The 24,137-nt window shown below is 39.8% G+C and overlaps 1 protein-coding gene across 1 annotated transcript in view; it reads left to right on the top strand.

The window, feature by feature from the left end:
- The window catches only part of LOC108705352 (stabilin-1-like), a 145,973-nt gene that overhangs the window by 4,926 nt on the left and 116,910 nt on the right, over window positions 1-24,137 (top strand). Inside the window, exons 2-6 of the mRNA XM_041591026.1 lie at window positions 10,105-10,357; window positions 12,736-12,869; window positions 13,655-13,770; window positions 14,598-14,680; window positions 23,688-23,757. Coding sequence (XP_041446960.1) covers window positions 10,289-10,357; window positions 12,736-12,869; window positions 13,655-13,770; window positions 14,598-14,680; window positions 23,688-23,757 — 472 coding nt within the window. The 5' untranslated portion in view covers window positions 10,105-10,288. The remainder of the gene's footprint in view (window positions 1-10,104; window positions 10,358-12,735; window positions 12,870-13,654; window positions 13,771-14,597; window positions 14,681-23,687; window positions 23,758-24,137) is intronic.

Genomic DNA, 24,137 nt, shown 5'->3' with positions numbered 1-24,137 from the left:
ATAGTAATATAGTAATTTATAATATAGTAATATAGTAATACAAGTATATAGTAATATAGTAATATAGTAATATAAGAATATAGTAATATAGTAATATAAGAATAAAGTAATATAAGAAAATGTTAATATAGTAATACAAGTATATAGTAATATAGTAATATAGTAATATTATAATATAGTAATATAGTAATATACCTGTAGTAATATTATAATATAGCAATATAGTAATATAGTAATATAAGAATATAGCAATAAAGTAATATAACAATATAGTAATATAGTAATATAAGAATATAGTAATATAGCTATATAGTAATATACAGTAATAATATAGCAATATAGTAATATAAGAATATAAGAATATAGTAATTTAGTAATATAGTAATATAAGTGTCACGGCCGGCACCCAATACCAGAACAAGTGTCAAGGACGCTGGTCTCGGCTCGGCTTCACCAGTAGTGTGACCACCGTTGGGCTTCGGGAGGAGGAGCCCTCAGCTTAACTGGGGCACGACCGGATAGCAAGAGTCTTTGGGCAGAAGGTCAAGGACAAGGCGTCTGGTGGAAACGGAACAGACCGGATCAGGACAGGCAGATAACAGAATCGTCAGGCAGGCAAGGGGTCAGAACCAAATAATCAGACAGACTGGATAAGGCAGAAGGATGGTCAGACAGGCTGGGTCGAGGCAGGCGGATATCAGAATCGTCAGGCAGGCAAGGGTCGAACTGGGTTGTCAATCAAGGGGTTAAGCAGGAAGAGTTGTCGTAGGCAGGCAAGGGTCAGGATACAGAATGCAGAGTACTCAAGAACAGGCAGGGTCAAACACGGGTAATCAGTCAGGATAGCAATTCAGGAACAGGTAGCACAAAGCTCAGGAAACCACAGGATAAGATCCTATAACAGGCACTGGCTACAGGTCTGAATGGGCCTTAAATATCGTCAAAGTTTGCGCCAAAACGTGCGTCAACGCGCACTGGCGCCAACACGCCAGCGTGCCTGTACCTTTAAGAGGCGCGCCCTAGGGATCAAAGATGGCACCGGCAAGGGGAGGACAGGAGCGGCGCAGCGGGCGTCAACGCCAAGGACGCAGCGTGGACCCCGCTGCCCACTAGACCACCAGGGTAGGTTTCTTACAATAAGAATATAGTAATATAGTAATATAGTAATATAAGAATATAGTAATATAAAGATATAAGAATATAGTAATTTAGTAATATAGTAATATAATAATATAGCAATATAGTAATATAATAAAGCAATATAGTAATATAGTAATATAGTAATATAAGAATATAGTAATATAAAGATATAAGAATATAGTAATTTAGTAATATAGTAATATAATAATATAGCAATATAGTAATATAGTAATATTAGAATAAAAGAATATAGTAATTTAGTAATATAGTAATATAGTAATATAGTAATATAGTAATATAAGAATATAGTAATTTAGTAATACAGTAATATAAGAATATAATAATATAAGAATAATCTCAGTTTCTGGAGCCCATATATGGCCCAGACTGTAGAAGCCATAGAACATAATGAATCCATACACATCACTTACAGGCACCAAACAGGGGCAAAGGGTTATGTTTACTAACAGTCTCATTTACTTCTCATTCACAACAAGATACAAAACACAGAAAATTCCAAAGCCAGTGTTGCCCTTAGTGCTCAGAGAATGTGCCAGAAAATGTTTCACAAACCAACAAAAGATCTGAAACTGAAGAGACAATCAATTACACAGAGACACATTAACACAAACATTACACACGTTACACACGCGTTATACATGTTACACACACGATATACACATTGCAAACATGTTACACACACATAACACACATTATACACGTTACACACACATAACACACATTATACACGTTACACACACATAACACACATTATACACGTTACACACACATAACACACATTATACACGTTACACACACATAACACACATTATACACGTTACACACACATAACACACATTATACACGTTACACGCACATAACACACATTATACACGTTACACACACATAACACACATTATACACGTTACACACACACATAACACAGATTATACACGTTACACACACATAACACACATTATACACGTTACACACACATAACACACATTATACACGTTACACACACATAACACACATTATACACGTCACACACACACATAACACACATTATACACGTCACACACACACATAACACACATTATACACGTCACACACACACATAACACACATTATACACGTTACACACACATAACACACATTATACACGTTACATACACATAACACACATTATACACGTTACACACACATAACACACATTATACACGTTACACACACACATAACACACATTATACACGTTACACACACACATAACACACATTATACACGTTACACACACACATAACACACATTATACACGTTACACACACACATAACACACATTATACACGTTACACACACACATAACACACATTATACACGTTACACACACAAAACACACATTATACACGTTACACACACACATAACACACATTATACACGTTACACACACATAACACACATTATACACGTTACATACACATAACACACATTATACACGGTACACACACATAACACACATTATACACGTTACACACACACATAACACACATTATACACGTTACACACACACATAACACACATTATACACGTTACACACACATAACACACATTATACACGTTACACACACATAACACACATTATACACGTTACACACACACATAACACACATTATACACGTTACACACACACATAACACACATTATACACGTGACACACACCCATAACACACATTATACACGTTACATACACATAACACACATTATACACGTTACACACACATAACACACATTATACACATTACACACACACATAACACACATTATACACGTTACACACACACATAACACACATTATACACGTTACACACACATAACACACATTATACACGTTACACACACATAACACACATTATACACGTTACACACACATAACACACATTATACACGTTACACACACACATAACACACATTATACACATTACAACACACATAACACACATTATACACGTTACACACACACATAACACACATTATACACGTTACACACACACATAACACACATTATACACGTTACACACACATAACACACATTATACACGTTACACACACATAACACACATTATACACGTTACACACACATAACACACATTATACACGTTACACACACATAACACACATTATACACGTTACACACACATAACACACATTATACACGTTACACACACACATAACACACCTTATACACGTTACACACACACATAACACACCTTATACACGTTACACACACATAACACACATTATACACGTTACACACACATAACACACATTATACACGTTACACACACATAACACACATTATACACGTTACACACACATAACACACATTATACACGTTACACACACATAACACACATTATACATGTTACACACACATAACACACATTATACACGTTACACACACATTACACACATTATACACGTTACACACACATAACACACATTATACACATTACACACACACACATAACACACATTATACACGTTACACACACACATAACACACATTATACACGTTACACACACATAACACACATTATACACGTTACACACACATAACACACATTATACACGTTACACACACATAACACACATTATACACGTTACACCACACAATTACACCATATACACGTTACACACACATAACACACATTATACACGTTAACACCAACACATTATACACGTTAACACACATAACACACATTATACACGTTACGACACACAAACACACATTATACACGTTACACATAACACACATTAATACACACACTAACACCTTTAACGTACACACATACAACTATACACGTTAACACAAAAACACATTATACACGTTCACCATACACCAAAACTTACACACTATACACATTATAACACACACACAAAACACATTAATACAACTTAACACACTTATACACTAACAAATTATACACATTACAACACACATAACAACATAACACTTAAACACATTTACCCCACACACATAACACATATTATACACATTACAACACAAAACACAATTATAACGTTACCACACAAACACACATATAAACACGTTAACACACTACAACATTAACTACACATCATACACCTTATACACTCAACACACAAACACAAACACTTAACAGCACACATAACACACATATACACGTTACAACACACAATAAACACAACATAAAACATACACGTTACATTACACTACACACAAATAACATTAACACACACATAACACATAACACTTACACACTAACACATATACATTACACACACATAACACATTTACACACACACAAACACACATTATACACGTTACACACACATAACACACATTATACAGTTACACACACATAACACACTTATTACACGTTACACACACATAAACACACATTAACACGTTACACTTAACACACATAAACATACATTACACCACAATTACAGTTACACACACAAAACACATATTACACGTTACACATACACAATTAACACATTACCATACATTAAACATACACATAACACATTAACACTTACACACACATAACAACATTAACGTTACACACACATAACACACATATAACACACAAAACACATACATTACACACATTACACACATTACACAGTTACACATACACACATAATAACACACATTATACACATTACATCACACATAAACCCATTATACATTACACTTACAACACACATAAAACATTAACATTACATACACACTTATAACACACACATAACAACATTATACACTTAACACACACATAACACACATTATACACGTTACACAACATAAACAACTAAACCTTAATCACACATAACACACATTATACATACACACATAACACACATTAACATCACACACAAAACACATTATACAGTTACACACACTAACAACAATTACATACACATACTAACACACTATACACCACACACAAACACACATTATACACTTACACACACATAACACACATTATACACGTTACACAACAAACACACAATAACACACATTAACATACACACACATTAACAACATTATACACTTACACACACATACACACATTATACACGTTACACACACATAACACATTCAACAACAATACACACACATTAACACACATCATTATACACGTTACAACACAACACATAAACACACATTATACATAACACACATATACACAACACATTATACACGTTACAACACACATAACACACATTATACACTTTAAACACCACACACAACACATACATACACATCACATAACACTACACAAACACACATTATAACAGTTATACACTACACACACATTATACACGTTACACACTACAATACACAATAAACACTATACTACACACCATACACATAACACTAATACATTACACATACACACAAACACCATTACATACACAGATCAATCAACTAAAACATAACAACATAACACGTTAACACATACACAAACACATTATACACGTTACACACACATAACACAACATTAACACGTTAAAACAAACACATACAACTTACACGTTACACAACATAACACACATTATAAACACACACATAAACACATTATACACATTACATAACATTACAGAACACATAACACATTATACACACTCACTATACCATAACACACATTATACACGTTACACAACACACATACACACATACATATACACGTTACACCAATAACACACATTATACATACCACACTAACACAATATACACTTACCACATTAAACTACACTTACAACACTACATAACAACACACATTAATACACGTTACACACACATAACACACATTATACACGTTACACACACATTACACACATTATACACGTTACACACACATAACACACATTATACACGTTACACACACATAACACACATTATACACGTTACACACACATAACACACATTATACACGTTACACACACATAACACACATTATACACGTTACACACACATAACACACATTATACACGTTACACACACATAACACACATTATACACGTTACACACACATAACACACATTATACACGTTACACACACATAACACACATTATACACGTTACACACACATAACACACATTATACACGTTACACACAACATAACACACATTATACACGTTACACACACATAACACACATTATACACGTTACACACACATAACACACATTATACACGTTACACACACATAACACACATTATACACGTTACACACACATAACACACATTATACACGTTACACACACATAACACACATTATACACGTTACACACACATAACACAGATCTCTTCCACTTCCTGGGAATCCACTTCCATTTCTTACAAGATTTTCTCCAACAAGTCACAACATTTTATGCTGAAATGATTTAAGTGACAAGTTTCCGCACAAAGAGAATTTGTTTTATTATGAAATTGTCTGTCGGTTCCATAGAATGAAAGAAAAAGTGAAACGGATCAAATTCAGTCCAAACTGTGGAATATTGATGTCGGACCTCATAGACAATCACCTTCTCTCCCGACTCCCCAGAGCTTTCTCTTCATCCTTTTCATAAACGTATAGAAACCAAAAAAAAACAAAACTGCTCAAAACAAATTTGCCTCATAAAGGATTGAATTGTAAGTCGAAAACCGTCAAATTACCTAAATAGTTGCCTTAAATGTGGTTCCATTTCCCTAATTCTCTCCATTAGTGACATATCGAATGTTTTCTGAAATCCAATTTATATTGACAATTTGCTTTATCCTCACAATCTGCTCTATTGTGTGTAATTCATGAGATTTATTTCCTCCAATGACCATTTAGCTTTATTATAGTGGCAGGGGGCTCATTAGCATATTCATGAGCTGAGTGGCCTATTGGCCCTTTTTCTACAATTGGGACAGTTGTACAAAGACTCATTAGCATTTTTATCAACAAGAATATAAAAATATAAAAAGATCTTATTGACAAGATTAAATAGATGACAAAGTAACAAGTAGCAGCTGTATGTAGGAGTCACATGACACATTGGATAATCCTATCACAGTAACTACACACAATCTACACGTCTGTGAGTTTCACCTCTCTGAAGAGTTACAATGGGCCATTGTGATTGGATGAAGAGTTTATATGAACTTCCCACACCAGTCAGTTGTACTGAAGAAGCTGCTCAGATGTGAAACGTCTTCATTGATTACTCAGCAAGTCCAGTTGATTTAGATTTACTTATATTAGATATACCATGACCTGGATGATTGAAAATCTTCATATTGACAAAGTCGTTTCTTACCCCCATTTGCTTAATGAATGAGGCAATAATACACTATTACATATACACTGTTCCCAGCCCCCATCTTGCTGATCAGTGAGCAGCACATACACACGGGTACCCATTAGCTTTGGACTGGGATAGCCCAGTTTTTTAAAGGTCTGTCTGGATCAAAACTGCCTGCCCAGTTTTCCAAATAGCCCCACCACCCCCAACGTCACAACCTGCCCCCCTACATCATGGCCCCGCCTATTATATCACTGCCCCACCTCTGCCATGGTCCCTGCTCCCCCCCTGACTTATTCGGGAGGAAAGGTGGCAACCCCAGCACCAGACTGGCATCTTGGGCACACGTTCCTACCAGAGATGCATGATGGGTAGAGGCATAACTACAAACGAAGCAGGGGGTCCCACGAGGCCCTAAAAGATAAAAGATAAAAGAGAGAGAACTCAGGGTCACCTCACCTCTCTGTTACAGGCCCAGGGCTCCAGTTAGGGTTCCCACATGGTCGGGATTTTACTGACCTGGACAATAAAAATGATACTTCATCCCAATGTTATTAATAGGGAATAAAGATAAATATATAGGAAGGTCAGTGATCCCAATGTTATTAATAGGGAATAAAGATAAATATATAGGAAGGTCAGTGATCCCAATGTTATTAATAGGGAATAAAGATAAATATATAGGAAGGTCAGTGATCCCAGTGTTATTAATAGGGAATAAAGATAAATATATAGGAAGGTCAGTGATCCCAATGTTATTAATAGGGAATAAAGATAAATATATAGGAAGGTCAGTGATCCCAATGTTATTAATAGGAATAAAGATAAATTTATAGGAAGGTCAGTGATCCCAATGTTATTAATAGGGAATAAAGATAAATATATAGGAAGGTCAGTGATCCCAATGTTATTAATAGGGAATAAAGATAAATATATAGGAAGGTCAGTGATCCCAATGTTATTAATAGGGAATAAAGATAAATATATAGGAAGGTCAGTGATCCCAATGTTATTAATAGGGAATAAAGATAAATATATAGGAAGGTCAGTGATCCCAATGTTATTAATAGGGAATAAAGATAAATATATAGGAAGGTCAGTGATCCCAATGTTATTAATAGGGAATAAAGATAAATATATAGGAAGGTCAGTGATCCCAATGTTATTAATAGGAATAAAGATAAATATATAGGAAGGTCAGTGATCCCAGTGTTATTAATAGGGAATAAAGATAAATATATAGGAAGGTCAGTGATCCCAATGTTATTAATAGGGAATAAAGATAAATATATAGGAAGGTCAGTGATCCCAATGTTATTAATAGGAATAAAGATAAATATATAGGAAGGCAACCCTAGGTGCAGCAGTTAAAGTTTAGATACGTTCAGCTAGTGATGGGCAGTTTGTTCCAGTCCCTCTAGAGCAAAAGAAAGGCTCAGGGGAAGTAGTGAGAAATCCTTTGGTCCAACAAGGAGGAATAGTGGGGTTAAGACCCCGTGTCAGTGGGTGAGTTGAGGGCCAGGTAGGGTTACAAGATACAAGACCCCCAGACTGAGGATCCCAAAGTCCAGTGATCTCTTTATTGATGATATAGGTGCCACAGATTTGGGGGTCAGTGCCCCTCTACTCTCTTCTTTCCGGGAGTTCTATTTATATTATGTGGAGGTTCTGCAGCCCAGATAAGGGATGAAGGGGCATATTTATCAAAGAGTGAAGTTAGAGACGCACAGTCCTCTAGTGGGAAATTCCCCCACTCTCCATTCATTTCTATGGGATTTTTAATGGTATAGTTATCAAAGGATGAACTTTCACTTTCACCCATTGATAAATACTCTTTTAAAAATCCCATAGAAATAAATGGAGAGTGGGGGAATTTCCCACTAGAGGACTGTGCGTCTCTAACTTCACTCTTTGATAAATATGCCCCAAAGTGTTTGATGTGCTGCAAGTGGAGCCTCCCTGAACCCACGCAGCACCATGGCAGCTCCAGCCCCAGTGTTTTGTGTTTCATTGGTATTATTATTATTATTATTACTATTATTATTATTATTATTATAATTTTTACTATTATTATTATTATTATTATTGTTATTATTATTTTTATATCATAGCTTCACTTCTCAGGTTTGGCTTTTCTGTGGCCTCTACGGCTCATTCACAAATGTGAGTAAAGTTCAATTACAGGCACAAGCCCCCCATAATGTAGCATTGCCCCCCCATAATTCCAGTGGAATGGCAGTTGGGAGGGGGATGGTCAGTGGCAGCTGATTGGTTGAAATACACATCAATTACACTTGTGCTTCTTTAGGTGAAAATACAATTTAAATGGAGACATAAGGGGGGCCGTGTGCAAAGTGTAATTTGGGGGGCAAGTGTGTTTTTTTACCCACAATGAAGTTTTTTTCCCAATTCCACTTGCACAGTTTATATAAAGGGAAAGTGACCTCTCAGCTGTTGTACAAGTGGCACAGCCCCCCCAGTCCACCTGTCTGTGGGTTATTGGCAGTAATTGTGGGGGGCAGGGGGTGCATGTGGGGCCTCGGTAGGTGGCGCACGGTAACGTCGAGCTGATATTTCCTGTTGTGAAATGATTTGGGAAAGGAAATCCGTCCCTGTTCCTGTTTTCTTCCCCCACTTTGCCGACAGACACTGGAGGTTCAGACTGTTGCTTACGGAGCACAATCAGCTGCTGTGATGCACAGGAAAAGGCAACCGATAAATTCTGCACAAACACTCGGATCCTCAACACAGTCCAGGGACCACTGGAACCGGAGCCACAGATTGTCCCACTGACCCACGGACCCATGTGTTTCTCCTGCTGCTTCTGAAAATGTTTCTTTCTGGATTTCACCTCGTCCTGGTGCTGAGCTGGATCTTATGTGCGACCCGGGGGCAACTGGTAAGAACCTTGTGGCTCTAATGATACTTGGGACTCGCTCATTCTGTTCTGTGTACATCGCTGCTCTCGCTGTTGGTGCTTTACATGACATTATTGGTTTTATCTGACACATATGATCCAACAAGATTTTCTTCTGGATCCACTTGCACCAACAGCAGTGACAGGATCTGTAGCTTTCCTGTATCAGGTGCTTTATTAATAATAATAACAATAATAATAATAATAATAATATGTACAGCCTGCAATATGCCTGTTGGACTTGTCCCTAGAGCCCACTACTATTTACCCTGCTCCCCTAATTACAACCCAGCACCCCAAAACCACAACTTTCCACCTGCAGCGACAAAATCCCACATCATTCAAAAACCACAAAAATAACAAATTAAGACCAAAAGTAAATTGTCTCAGAATGCGATTGTCATATTTATCATTGTTCATTTCAGTGTAAAGTGCCCCTCCCCCCACAACCTCATCATCACATGACTTGGCCCCAATGATTTCTGCTCCAAAACTTCCCCCATAGAGGGACCGACCCAAACAGCATGGCCCAAATCATGGAGGGTGATAAGATGGAACAACCTTGTTATAAATCTGTACCCCTGGAACTCTAGCAGGGTGACACCCCAATGTTTCTATATATCTGTAACCTTGTTATGAGCTAAGGGGGCCCAGTCTGAAGGTCAGTTAGGGGGAGATTTGGGGTGAGTGCTTATTTGTACCCTGGGTACCCCTGGAACTATAGCAGGGTGACACCCCAATGTTTCTATATATCTGTAACCTTGTTATGAGCTAAGGGGGCCCAGTCTGAAGGTCAGTTAGGGGAGATTTGGGGTGAGTGATTATTTGTACCCTGGGTACCCCTGGAACTATAGCAGGGTGACACCCCAATGTTTCTATATATCTGTAACCTTGTTATGAGCTAAGGGGGCCCAGTCTGAAGGCCAGTTAGGGGGAGATTTGGGGTGAGTGTTTATTTGTACCCTGGGTACCCCTGGAACTATAGCAGGGTGACACCCCAATGTTTCTATATATCTGTAACCTTGTTATGAGCTAAGGGGGCCCAGTCTGAAGGTCAATTAGGGGGAGATTTGGGGTGAGTGCTTATTTGTACCCTGGGTACCCCTGGAACTATAGCAGGGTGACACCCCAATGTTTCTATATATCTGTAACCTTGTTATGAGCTAAGGGGGCCCAGTCTGAAGGCCAGTTAGGGGGAGATTTGGGGTGAGTGCTTATTTGTACCCTGGGTACCCCTGGAACTATAGCAGGGTGACACCCCAATGTTTCTATATATCTGTAACCTTGTTATGAGCTAAGGGGGCCCAGTCTGAAGGTCAGTTAGGGGGAGATTTGGGGCGAGTGTTTATTTGTGTCCTGGGTACCCTGGAACTATAGCAGGGTGACACCCCAATGTTTCTATATATCTGTAACCTTGTTATGAGCTAAGGGGCCCAGTCTGAAGGTCAGTTAGGGGGAGATTTGGGGTGAGTGCTTATTTGTACCCTGGGTACCCCTGGAACTATAGCAGGGTGACACCCCAATGTTTCTATATATCTGTAACCTTGTTATGAGCTAAGGGGGCCCAGTCTGAAGGCCAGTTAGGGGGAGATTTGGGGTGAGTGCTTATTTGTACCCTGGGTACCCCTGGAACTATAGCAGGGTGACACCCCAATGTTTCTATATATCTGTAACCTTGTTATGAGCTAAGGGGGCCCAGTCTGAAGGTCAGTTAGGGGGAGATTTGGGGCGAGTGTTTATTTGTGTCCTGGGTACCCCTGGAACTATAGCAGGGTGACACCCCAATGTTTCTATATATCTGTAACCTTGTTATGAGCTAATGGGGCCAAGTCTGAAGGTCAGTTAGGGGGAGATTTGGGGTGAGTGATTATTTGTACCCTGGGTACCCCTGGAACTATAGCAGGGTGACACCCCAATGTTTCTATATATCTGTAACCTTGTTATGAGCTAAGGGGGCCCAGTCTGAAGGCCAGTTAGGGGGAAACAATACACCCGCTTTATTTTAATCAGGTGACGTTTCCTAAACATGAAAAGTATATGGAAAGGTTAAGAATTTAAAAGTTTGTTAAGAAATGACATTTATGATTATGGGGAGTATTTCTGAGTGATTAGACACAGGCCTCACATGTTAATGAGCCCCAAATTGCAGATAAGGGGGGGTACCACTGCATTTACTGGCAGCCAATCAAAGTCAAGTACCAATATTTGGGGCGACAGCCTCTCTGGTATTGTGGCAAAGTTTGCCTACGGGGGGTGTTTTTTGCTTTCTCCTCAGTGAAGTAGAAAGTAGATTTAAGAAACATTTATACTCGATGGATGAAAGTCTTTTATCAAGTAATGAGATTTTTATTGTGATACAGATGACGCGTTTCTGCAACGACAGGACAGTGATAAAGGTGACGTCCGACTGCACCTCATGTGCGGCATCTGTCAAAATGGGGTGCCCCAACATCTCGTCAAAGATCACGTCTGGTATGGGGAACCGAGGCTGCAGGTCAGTCCTGATACTGTAATGGGAACTTCTACTGGGCCAGCTAAACCATGAAAATGCCCTAAATGCCTCACCCCGCATTTACTTTTATTTATTAGAAGGGGGAAAAAGATAAAAATTACCATTTCCTACAAAGTTATTTTTCAGCCAATAGACAGTATAAGCTCAGCACCCCTGTATACCCCTGGCTGAGGTCACATGGAACATAGTGACCCTTCACTTACACAGCAACCTTCACATTTCTACAGTGTTTACTGTACCTTTAAATTCATTTGCTTATAGGAGAACTAAAGCCTAAAAAAGAATCTGGCTAAAGGGTGTCAATATTATATCCTATACTTAGTGTACCAGCCCAGATGTAGTCCTATAAGGATCCAGGCTCTTAATGTGGCCCCAGCAGCTCCCTCCCCCCATCTCCTGATCATGTTAGTCCAATTTGTGTGTGTCAGCGGCACTGCACATGCTCAGTGGGCTCCGGGCTGCTGGCCAGAAGTTAAGCTTGAGGGTCAGGGTCAAGCACAAAACGAGGTCACATTCTTTATAGAAGCTGATGCTACAGGGCTGAATATCAATCAATTCTGATGCAGACTGCAATGATTTCTATGCTACAATGTAATTTGAATCTGAATTCATTACTAATCAGCCTTGTATCATGACTGTTATGTTGTCTATATAATGTATATTGTGAGTGGATCCCTAAGTGCAGGTAACTGCCCAGAGCTTGTGCTGAAACAAATGTTAGTTGTCCTTTAAATGAATAATTGCATGTGCTTTTTCTATATTCCCAGTTATACAGTGGATTTGGGGGGCCTGACTCTTTCCCTCCAGGGCTGCAGCCACACCTGCCAGGCTGTCATTTTGAAACCAGCGTGCTGCAAAGGATTCTGGGGAACCACCTGCACAGGTAGTCACAGTAATAATGTGCCAGAGCTAGAGAAGAGGGAGGGAGTGGGTTAAACTTGTTGCAGGCCTTTGCTCTGCACAGAATCCATTGGACGTCCCACTGACCCCCCAACTTTATTGCAACTGTTCCCCAAAACTTGCGACCCTCACTCTGCTCTTTATTCCCACTGCCTCTCTTATCCACTCACACTCAGAAAAGGAATAAAAGAAAGAAAGAAGGAAAAGAATTGGTGCCTCCCCCATTGAATCCAAGTTGATTGTCCTTTATCCATACAAACACTGCCCCCTGCTGGTGGGTTATGTAAGTGGTGCCTTCCAGGCCATTATTATGTCATATATATAAATCACCAGCAGGGGGCAGTGTTACCGATCTCATAGAAAACGAGCAATTCATCACATCTTCACAAACCCCCTGGCAAAGGGGCAGTGCCACAAAGGATAACCCCTATCTTTTCTGTCATTTCCCTCTTAATCTCAGACCCCCAAAGTCTCCCACCAGGGCAACATCGCCTGCCATTTGCCCCCAACATTTACACAAATCCACCGGCTGCTCATACATATCAGGATTTTAGGGTAACTTAATGAAAGTAGCAATGTTTGCATCAGGGTTGGTAATGAATAGCAGTCTATCAATGTGTTATTTACTGGTCACCTGGTCTTGGTTGCTATGGGTTACAAGACCAGGTTCAAACTTTTCAACTTTAATACCATTCCCCTAAAGCTTTAGAGTTAACACCCCAACTAAACACAAATCAAACCATAATATTATGGGAATTCTGATATAAAATGACATTTTCTTTCATTAATGACCCCATATTGCCCTGACAGAATGCCCAGGCGGGAAGAAAGCATGTGGTGGCCATGGCCTGTGCCAGGATGGGATCAGCGGCAATGGGACTTGCATATGTAAAGTGAGTAGTAAAATATTCATGTGCCTCTTCCTAATATAACCAAACATTTATATTCCAGGAGTCAGAATTATAGTCAGGTCACTATTGTGGGGAACAAGCAAGGGTCCTGTCAGGGGTTCAGTCCTTCTGGGGGGGCCAAGGTTTCAAAAAGGGGGAGATTGACACAAAAGAGGCAACATTTGGAAATATTGGGCATTTCTGGGTGTATCAGGGATGGGTTTGTGCAGATGAGGGGAGTGTCAGTCTCAGGGGTCTCACGATTCCTTAAGGCAACGCTAATTATAGGGACACCCGCACGGTGGTGATTCATCAATGTCTCAATTTGATTATTGGCTGCGAGTTGATCTTTTTTGTTAATTAAACAAAAACTCGAATGTAAAACATTAGCATCTAAAATCTTGCAAATTCCTGTTGAATTGAATGGGAAGGAAAAGCACTGGGAGAGGCTTTTATCAATCCCACATTGTACTTCACTAATTATCTCTGCTGCTTCGTTAATTCCAACTCTCACACAACGTTGGTCAGTGCTGCAAAATATGTAAAAGAGGAAAGAAAAAAGTGCACATAGGGCAATCCAGCCACAATAGGGTTAAAGAGTTGTTATGTCTGTGTCACACAGTGGGTTAAATGCAAAGATGAGACATCGCGCAGTTTATTCATTGGACACTTCTCATTCCTTCCTCTGCTTCCTCCCTCGTGCTATTCCTCTTACTTCCTCTTCCTGTATCTCTGCCTTAAAGCTACACCGGAACTTAAACCCCCAGACATTACAAGTGTGTTCAGAAAAGATGGTTCATTGGATCCACCCAAAGTTGACACAGGAATCAGATTCTTACAGTCAATGTTCAGCTTGGATGTCTTGTTTGTTTTGTGTTCTGCACTTCATTCATTACTCAATACATGAAGTGGAGAGAAAAGAGAAAATAATAGTACAATTCCATTTAAGAAATATTATAAAAAGAATCACAGAACGCCAATTGGCTACTCACAAACAGTTCAGCATCACATCACATTCCAAGGTAAAAGTCTGGACCTGTCAGAAGGATCTGCTGTTTGGAGATATGGGGGGGTTCAGGGAGTCGCAATTGGTGCCTCACTGTCCTTTCCTACATTTCACAGACTCTCCAGTCCCCTTCCTCAGGGAGGGTGTAGCTCCCTCATTAGTTCCCAATTTAAAATCTTTCTGCAGCAAAAGTCTCCACCTACCATTCTCTACTTAGTCATTATACTACAACTCCCATGATCCTCTGTGGGACCCCTGTAGTTTTATGCAAAGTGCACTTCTCTTTGTCTAGGGGCTTTGTGATGGATTTATTTAAGAACATTGAGACACTGTCTAATTAGCACAAAGTAGTTGTACAGTAACGCAGGAAATAATGAGTTTGTGTAAGTCCGAGCTTTAATTCTGGGTCAGTACCATAGCAATCAGAAAAGGGCGGGGAAAAATGAATTGAACATCACTATTTGCAGAGACATGTATTTATTTTGCAGTTTTTACTGCCTCCAATACTCTCTTGACAAATAATGCATTATCTGGTGAAAACAGATTAACATGATAATGCCTCAAAAACATATTAGCTGAGGACTTGCAAATTTGCTCCAGTCTGAAATGTCCAAGAAGTGATCAACGCCCTAGTGGAGTGTTGCCTTCACCCCTTTTGGAATTTGACGCCCTCTAGACTGATAAGCCATGTGGATACATTTGACTAATCATCTTCTTAGAGTAGACATCGCAGCTGTCTGTCCTTCTCTGTTACCGGCAGTGATCACAATCTGTTCGTTTTCCTCCATTCCTTTGGCCTTATCAGATATGCTGACATACTGTACATGTGACTAGATCCAGAGTATTCCATACTTTTTTTGTTCTGCAATAGGCTCGGGAAAAAATACCGGCAAAATTGACTGATGATTTCTATGGAATGTGGACACTACCTTGGGTAGATATTCCAGAAGCAGCCTCAGAACCACCTGAAGGGGCCGAATGACTGTTAAAGGTGGCTCTGCTGATAGCACTTGTAAATTGCTTACTCTCCTTGAGGAAGTTATTGCCGTAAGGAAAAGAGTTGTTAAGATAAGATTGCTATCCAAAGGCAAATCCCATGTGGCTGAAAAAACCTTCATCGGAGGCCTTAAATGCATTACTACTGTCATAAATATTGCTATTTTTTCTTCTGTGGACCATTGTCTTCCTGTTAATGCTGAGGAGACTTGCAATTTTAGTGTTCTTAGACTCAGCCCTTAATCAAACCCTAATTGTAGAAACTAGGATTTGGGCAATCAAAATTTGTTCCACTGCAACTCCTTTTGAGGAAAGCCATTGTGAAAATACTTGCCACACTCAGTCATAAATCGTATTTGTTGAACATTTTCTGGCAGACATCATAGTATTTGTAACTGAATCTGAAAATCCTTCTCTACTTAATCTGTTCCTCTCAATCTCCAGGCTTTTAGGCACAACCTTTCTGAACAGGGATGCTTGACTGGCTCCTGCATCAATAAGTCTATTCTCTGAGGAAGTTGAAATGGCTCTTCCATCATCATTGATTTTAGTAGCGGGTACCAAAGTCTCCTCGGCCAGTCTGAAATTATGGTTATTGCCCTGTCTGCTCTGATCTTCCTCAATATTTGAGGAATTAAAGGGAGACCCTTGCTCCAGGACTGATGGAAAGCATCCGTTGCCATCGCTTGGGGGCACCAGTAGCTCAAGAAGAAGTTTTCTAATTTCTTATTGGCTGGACTGGCCATTAAATCCACTCTCGCTCTGCCCCATCTCTGCATAATCTGCGTGAATATTTCCGGGTGTAGCCCCCACTTGTGTCTGTCTATTACTGAGTGACTGAGGAAATCTGCAATGACATTCTTCCTCCCCAGAAGACACAGGGCTGTAATATCCTGCAAATTCTATTCTGCCTAAACATATGATGGGGTGTAGTTCTGTGATGAGACTTTGGCTGCACTATCCACATTGTCTCCTTATATAAGCAACTTCTGCTACATTGTCTATCTTCAACATCAATGATGTTCCCTTCAATATGTGTTTGCAACCCTGAATGACTCTCTACACTGCTCTCAACTCTAATACATTGGCCGGAAGTGTCTGTTCCCTGTCTGACCACAGACCTTGTACATATACATCATCCATGTGCCTCCCAATCTGAAAGGGCTGGAATTTGTGGTCAAAATCTTCCAACTGACCTCCTTCAGCACATGCCCTAGTGACAACTTCTCTTCTTTTAACCACCATTTCATCTCCTTCACTACCTATGTCTTAATCCATATCTTTTGATTCCAATCTTGCAACCTTGGATCCCATTGACTCAAAAACATTCTCTGTAGTGGTCTGACATACCACCTTGCCCATTTCAACATCAGAAAGGTTGAGGTTAGTAGACCCAAAACACTGCTTGAGTTACCACTACTGCTTGATCCGTCAGAAACCTGGCTCCCAGATATACCAAATCTTGCGCAGGCGATAATTGGCTTTTCTCCAGATTGAAAACCCAACCGTGATTCTCTATAACGGATAACAAAATCTCTTTGTTGTACTAATAACTTGGGATTTTGTGACTTTATTAAAATATTGTCAAGTTAATGGAATATGTGTATTCCCAACTTTCAGATTTTTGTGATGAGTGACTGTAGAATCCTCGAAAAGACTCGAGGTGAAGTAACCCAAAAGGGAGGCACATGAACTGATAGTGTCGCTCTTAATATATCGCAAACCTTAGGAATCCGTGATGTGAAGTTACTATGGGAACATGGAAATATACATCTTTCAAATCTAAGGATTGAATTTCTTTTGTTATTGAAAAAATTGATTCCATCTTGAATCTTTTATCTTCAAAAATATATTTATTGGTCTTAGATCCAAAACCGGATGAACATGAACAGAACTGAATCAATTCCTTGCCCTTGAAATTGTTGTGGGACTGGTTGAATTGCTCCATCTTCCAATAGTTCTTGTACATAGTTGTTCAATATTTCCTTTTCCTTTGGGAATCTTTGATATTACAAACCGATTGTGAGTTGGAGTACTTTCGAATTCTAGGTAGTATCCTTGCCTGATGGTCTGTAATACCCACTGATCTGTTATTGACTTTGCCTAACGCCCGCAAAACACATCAATCTTCTGAGTATCCCCGTAGCTTGGGCTGTCAAATCTTCGAAATTTCCTTGATGGCTTCTTAACCATCCCTCTACCTCTCTGACTCTTAAAGAGGCAGTATTGACGTCCGCTAAGAGAAAGTTACGTCCACTCCTTCATTCTCTTCTCCTTCTTGGCTCATTCCGAAGGTGCCTCTTCCAATTCATCAACTGGTTGCCTCATCAGTCTCTATTGAATCGGAACCTATGCAGGTTGGGGTTGCCCGAGGAGCATTATGAGTGGCAGAGAGACTCCGACGTAGGCACCTCAACTTGTGCCTGTACTGTGGTCAATCAGGTCACATATGCCTGTACTGTGCTCAATCGGATCTTTATCATATAATTTGATTCAGATTCACAAGGAGATTAATAAAAGACTGCCTTTTGTTCCCGATATGGTCACTTTGAATACACAGTTATGCCTTTCAGTCTTTGCAATGCCCCTGCCACTTTTCAGCATTTTGAGAATGATATTTTTTGTGACTTACTTGACCAATTCGTTATTGTTTACCTTAATGATATTTCGATTTTTTCCTCTTCTCTGGAACAACATCGGGAGCATGTTAAAGAGGTCCTTCATCGATTGAGAAAAAAACCATCTTTAAAGCTTCTAAGTGTGAATTTGAGAAGTCATTCTTAGGATTCATAATGTCTGCTTCTAGGTATCGAATAGATGAAAGCAAGGTAGATGTGATCCTTAAGTGGCCTCCGCCGCAGGATTGGAAAGGAGTCCAAAGATTTGTGGGCTTGGCCAACTTCTATATGAAATTTATTAAAAATTTCTCTGCACTAATTTCTCTGCACTAATTAAACCAATCATGGACTTAACTAGTCTAGAGAGAAAATTTTGTTGATCCCCTGTTACTCAAGAAGCGTTTGAAAAGCTTAAAGTACTATTCACCTCGCTCCAATTCTTATTCATCCAGATCCCACTAGGCCTTTTTTACTTGAGGTGGATGCCTCAGAAGAAGCATAAAATAATTATGGCATGGGTGGTCGGGAACTATTAGCAATCAAATATGCTATAGAAGAATGGCGACACTGATTGGAGCGAACATTGCATCCCATTTTACTGACCACAAGAACCTTGAATATTTGAGATCGGCTAAATGATTAAATCCTCATCCTGCTCTATGGGCTCTGTTTTTTTCACGATTCCAGTTCCACATTACCTATAAGCCCAGTTCGAAGAGCGTGAAAGCAGATGCTCTTTTGCGTCAACTCTCTGAGGTGGAATGTACAACTCTTCCAACGACCATTCTTCACTCCAAAAACTTTTTATTGATACAGTCTTCGTGTAATGATCTTGTTGTATCAACCTTGCACAGTGAGGGGTACACTCAGTTGCACTGGTTAACTCTGTGGTCTCTGGTGTTCACCGACGCCCTTTTGGGGCTCGGGCTTTCTGCTGCAGAAAACCAGCAAGGATGTGCGTGGCTAGAGACAAGTCCGTAAGCGAGGTACTGGCAAGGCGTAGTCAAAAACAGACGAAGAGTTCAAGGCAGGTGGCAGGAATTCATAATCAAAAAGTCAGGCAGGAGTCAAAACCAGATAATCAATATATAGATACACTTGAGCAGGAACAGTAAACTGAAGCCTAGCTTGGGCACTGGAAAATGGTGGACTGGGCTTTTAAAACAGGGATTGGAACCAAGATTTTCAAATTTGGTGCTCCATAGTGACGTTGTGACGCTCAGCGTCATGATGCCGGCGTCAGAATGGCCAGTATCAAGGGCCAGCATCAAGGGCCAGCATCAAGGGCCAGCATCAAGGGCCAGCATCAAGGGCCAGCATCGGACTGTATTAATGAGGAAGTGTGCACCTGCGCACAGAAGCAGACATCGAGGTGCGCCGGGAGGTAAGAGAGGAGTTATATCTCCTGGCGCATCTTACACTTCATTTCTCAAGAAGGTTGAAAAGACTCAACAATCTATAGAAGAATATCCGCATTCTAAATTCTGTCGTTCCTTCTCTGCTTCGAAGTGAGGCTCTGAGACTTATGCATGATCATCCTGTTGTGGGCCATTCAGGAGTCAGAAAGACTTTGGATTTGGTAAGGCATTTCTCCTGGTGGCCATCTGTGGTGAAGGATTGCATTTCGTATGTCCACTCATACGAGTTCTCATCTTAAACCTATGGGCCTCTTGAAACTATTGCCACCACAGAAGCACAGTGGAGTTTCATCTCTATGGACTTTATCGTAAAACTTCCTCCCTCTAATAAATTCAATACCATTTTTTGTTGTTGTGGACCGTCTTACGAAGCTAGCCCACTTTATACCACTTTCTCATCTTCCTTCAGCTTCTGAGTCTGCAGATGTCTTTATTAAGGAGATAATTCATCTTCATGGGTTGCCCCAAGAGATTATTTCCGATTGAGGAACTCAATTTACCTCTAAATTTTGAATGATACTTTGTAAATCTCTTGGAATTTTGTTGGTCAAATCCTTTGCATATCATCCTCAGACCAATGGACGAACCAGACATTGGATCAGTACAGTCCATCATTCTTGTCCTATTTGCAGGATAATTGGGCTTCACTCCTTTTTCTCCAACTTTGGGTTTCATCCTACTATGTTTCCTGATATTTTTCCTGAAGTTTCGCTCCCTTCGGTTCAGGACAGACTATCATTCCTGAAGGAGAATGTGGAGATATTGCAGCAAACAATTCGCAGAGCTCAACAACAATTTAAAGATTTTGCTGACTGAAGACGAGGTGCAGACCAAGTATTTCATGTAGGGGAGAAGGAATATGCACTAACAAGTGAGTGCACTACTATTCTATATTGGTAAAACAAAGAGAACAGTGGCCACTTAAATTCTAGAGTATGTAAATAATCCAGGATTCGGCTCGGGATTCGGCCAGGATTTGACCTTTTTTAGCAGGATTCAGATTCGACCAAATCCTTTCGCTCGGCCAAACAGAATCTGAATCCTAATTTACATATGCAAATTTGTTTCAGGGAGGGAAAGCATGTGACTTGTTGTCACAAAACAAGGAAGTATATTCACATTAGGTTTCAGATTCGGTTCAGTATTTGCCCGAATCTTTCGCAAATCTTTCGCAAAGGATTCAGGGGTTTGGCCTAATCCAAAATAGTGGATTTGGTGCATCCCTAGTAAATAATACATTTTAAGGAATCACATTGAGCAGACCCAAGGAAACTAAGTTATGTGGTACTGGAACATATCAAACACACATATAAAGGGGGAGATCGACTGAACAAATGAAGACAGAGGGAGACCTATTGAATATACAAAATGAGCACATTAAGTACAGGAGGCCACAACAATGACCTTAATTTAGCTGCTTTTAATTGAAATATTCTTAATACCTACATTTGCCCCAAAGAGACACTGCTATAATTTGACATTGTATTTTAGAAGAGTTTTTGATATGAATTTTTATATAAACAATAAGATGGTGCCAATATATAAATGTAATGATGCTACAAAATGTCTCAAAACAATATCGGTTAGAAGCACTAATGTCCTTTTGGTTTGTATCCCTATTGTTTTTAAAAATGTGATTGTAATGTTTACACAAACTCATTATTTCCTGCGTTACTGTACAACTACTTTGTGCTAATTAGACAGTGTCTCAATGTTCTTAAATAAATCCATCACAAAGCCCCTAGACAAAGAGAAGTGCACTTTGCATAAAACTACAGGGGTCCCACAGAGGATCATGGGAGTTGTAGTATAATGACTAAGTAGAGAATGGTAGGTGGAGACTTTTGCTGCAAAAAGATTTCAAATTGGGAACTAATGAGGGAGCTACACCCTCCCTGAGGAAGGGGACTGGAGAGTCTGTGAAATGTAGGAAAGGACAGTGAGGCACCAATTGCGACTCCCTGAACCCCCCCATATCTCCAAACAGCAGATCCTTCTGACAGGTCCAGACTTTTACCTTGGAATGTGATGTGATGCTGAACTGTTTGTGAGTAGCCAATTGGCGTTCTGTGATTCTTTTTATAATATTTCTTAAATGGAATTGTACTATTATTTTCTCTTTTCTCTCCACTTCATGTATTGAGTAATGAATGAAGTGCAGAACACAAAACAAACAAGACATCCAAGCTGAACATTGACTGTAAGTATCTGCCCAAAAGGGAAGCGGGTTACCCGCAAAAAAGCGGGTGCCCTGCAGAACGAGGGTAGGCTTTTCAGGTACAGACGTGGGCCTGGGGGTCTCTTCTTGCTGCAGCTCTCTCCCAGCAGTGCGCTTCTGTCCCTCTCAGCTATTGGCCACTTTTGATGATGTCACTTCCGGTTTGATGGTAGCCCGCTGGCTGTGGGTTGGGTTGCGGATAAGGCAGTTGTGGTTCTGGTAGCGGATCAAAGTGGATAAATATACGGGTTGCAGGTTCGGGTTCGGGTTGCAGTTTGTTTCTCAAACAGTTTTTTTCTGAACACACTTTAACCCTATTGTGGCTGAATTGCCCTCATCAGACAACATAAAACAGTTTTGCCCTATGTGCTCTTCTTTCTCTTTTGGATATTTAACAAATTAATGGGAGTTGTTCTAGGCAAAATTAAAGCTATTTTTTTCAAATCAAGATTTTTGAGAGTTGGTAGACCCAATAAAAGTGCGGAGAAGAAGAGTTTTTAATAAATAAATGGGACATTTTCCTGCTGTAGAACTTTTGTATGTCAGACACCCCCGACTCAGGGACTCAGAATGGAATCCATTTATTACAGCAAAGAAATGAGCAACTGCTGCAACCAACGGCCCCTGCAGCCTGGCACTGCCAACGGGTTGATCTCTTGGGGTGCTGCTGGTCATTAATACTAAATGGCGCTAAATTGATATAAGAAGACAAAGTCTGTTTATTCTAAAGGATTATTTCTGGTTTGCTTCCTAGGAAGGATTTAGGGGTCACGCCTGCCAGGACTGCGCCGATGAAAATCTCTATGGGCCCAACTGTGATTCTGGTAATGGGCAAATAGGGCAGGTTATGGAATATATAAAGGGGTCATTTATGAAGTGGGGGCAGAACTGCCCAACAACTGCACCCTTTTCTGCCTCCAGTGCCTGAGCTACTAAAGCTGCTGTTGACATGGAGGGTTGGGGAGCTTATTAAATAGGATTCTAATTGCCATGGTTACTTTGTAAACATTGTCACTTGACCTGGTCTAGATGGCAATAATATAGTTCTATAGTAGGGGGGCAAAACATTGTGATCCCCCAATGAGGTTTAGTTATCACACCTGCTGGGGTTACAAGGCTGCAGTTTGAGTCAGAAGACCTACAGTATTGTAGGAAGACTTGGGTCATTCGGGAGCACAATTACAATATGGCCCCTCCTTATCAT

This window comes from Xenopus laevis, chromosome 4L (assembly GCF_017654675.1).
Source record: "Xenopus laevis strain J_2021 chromosome 4L, Xenopus_laevis_v10.1, whole genome shotgun sequence".
Taxonomy (NCBI): Eukaryota; Metazoa; Chordata; class Amphibia; order Anura; family Pipidae; genus Xenopus; species Xenopus laevis.
Note: the sequence above shows the minus strand (reverse complement) of the source record. Positions and strands in the feature narration are given on the sequence as shown.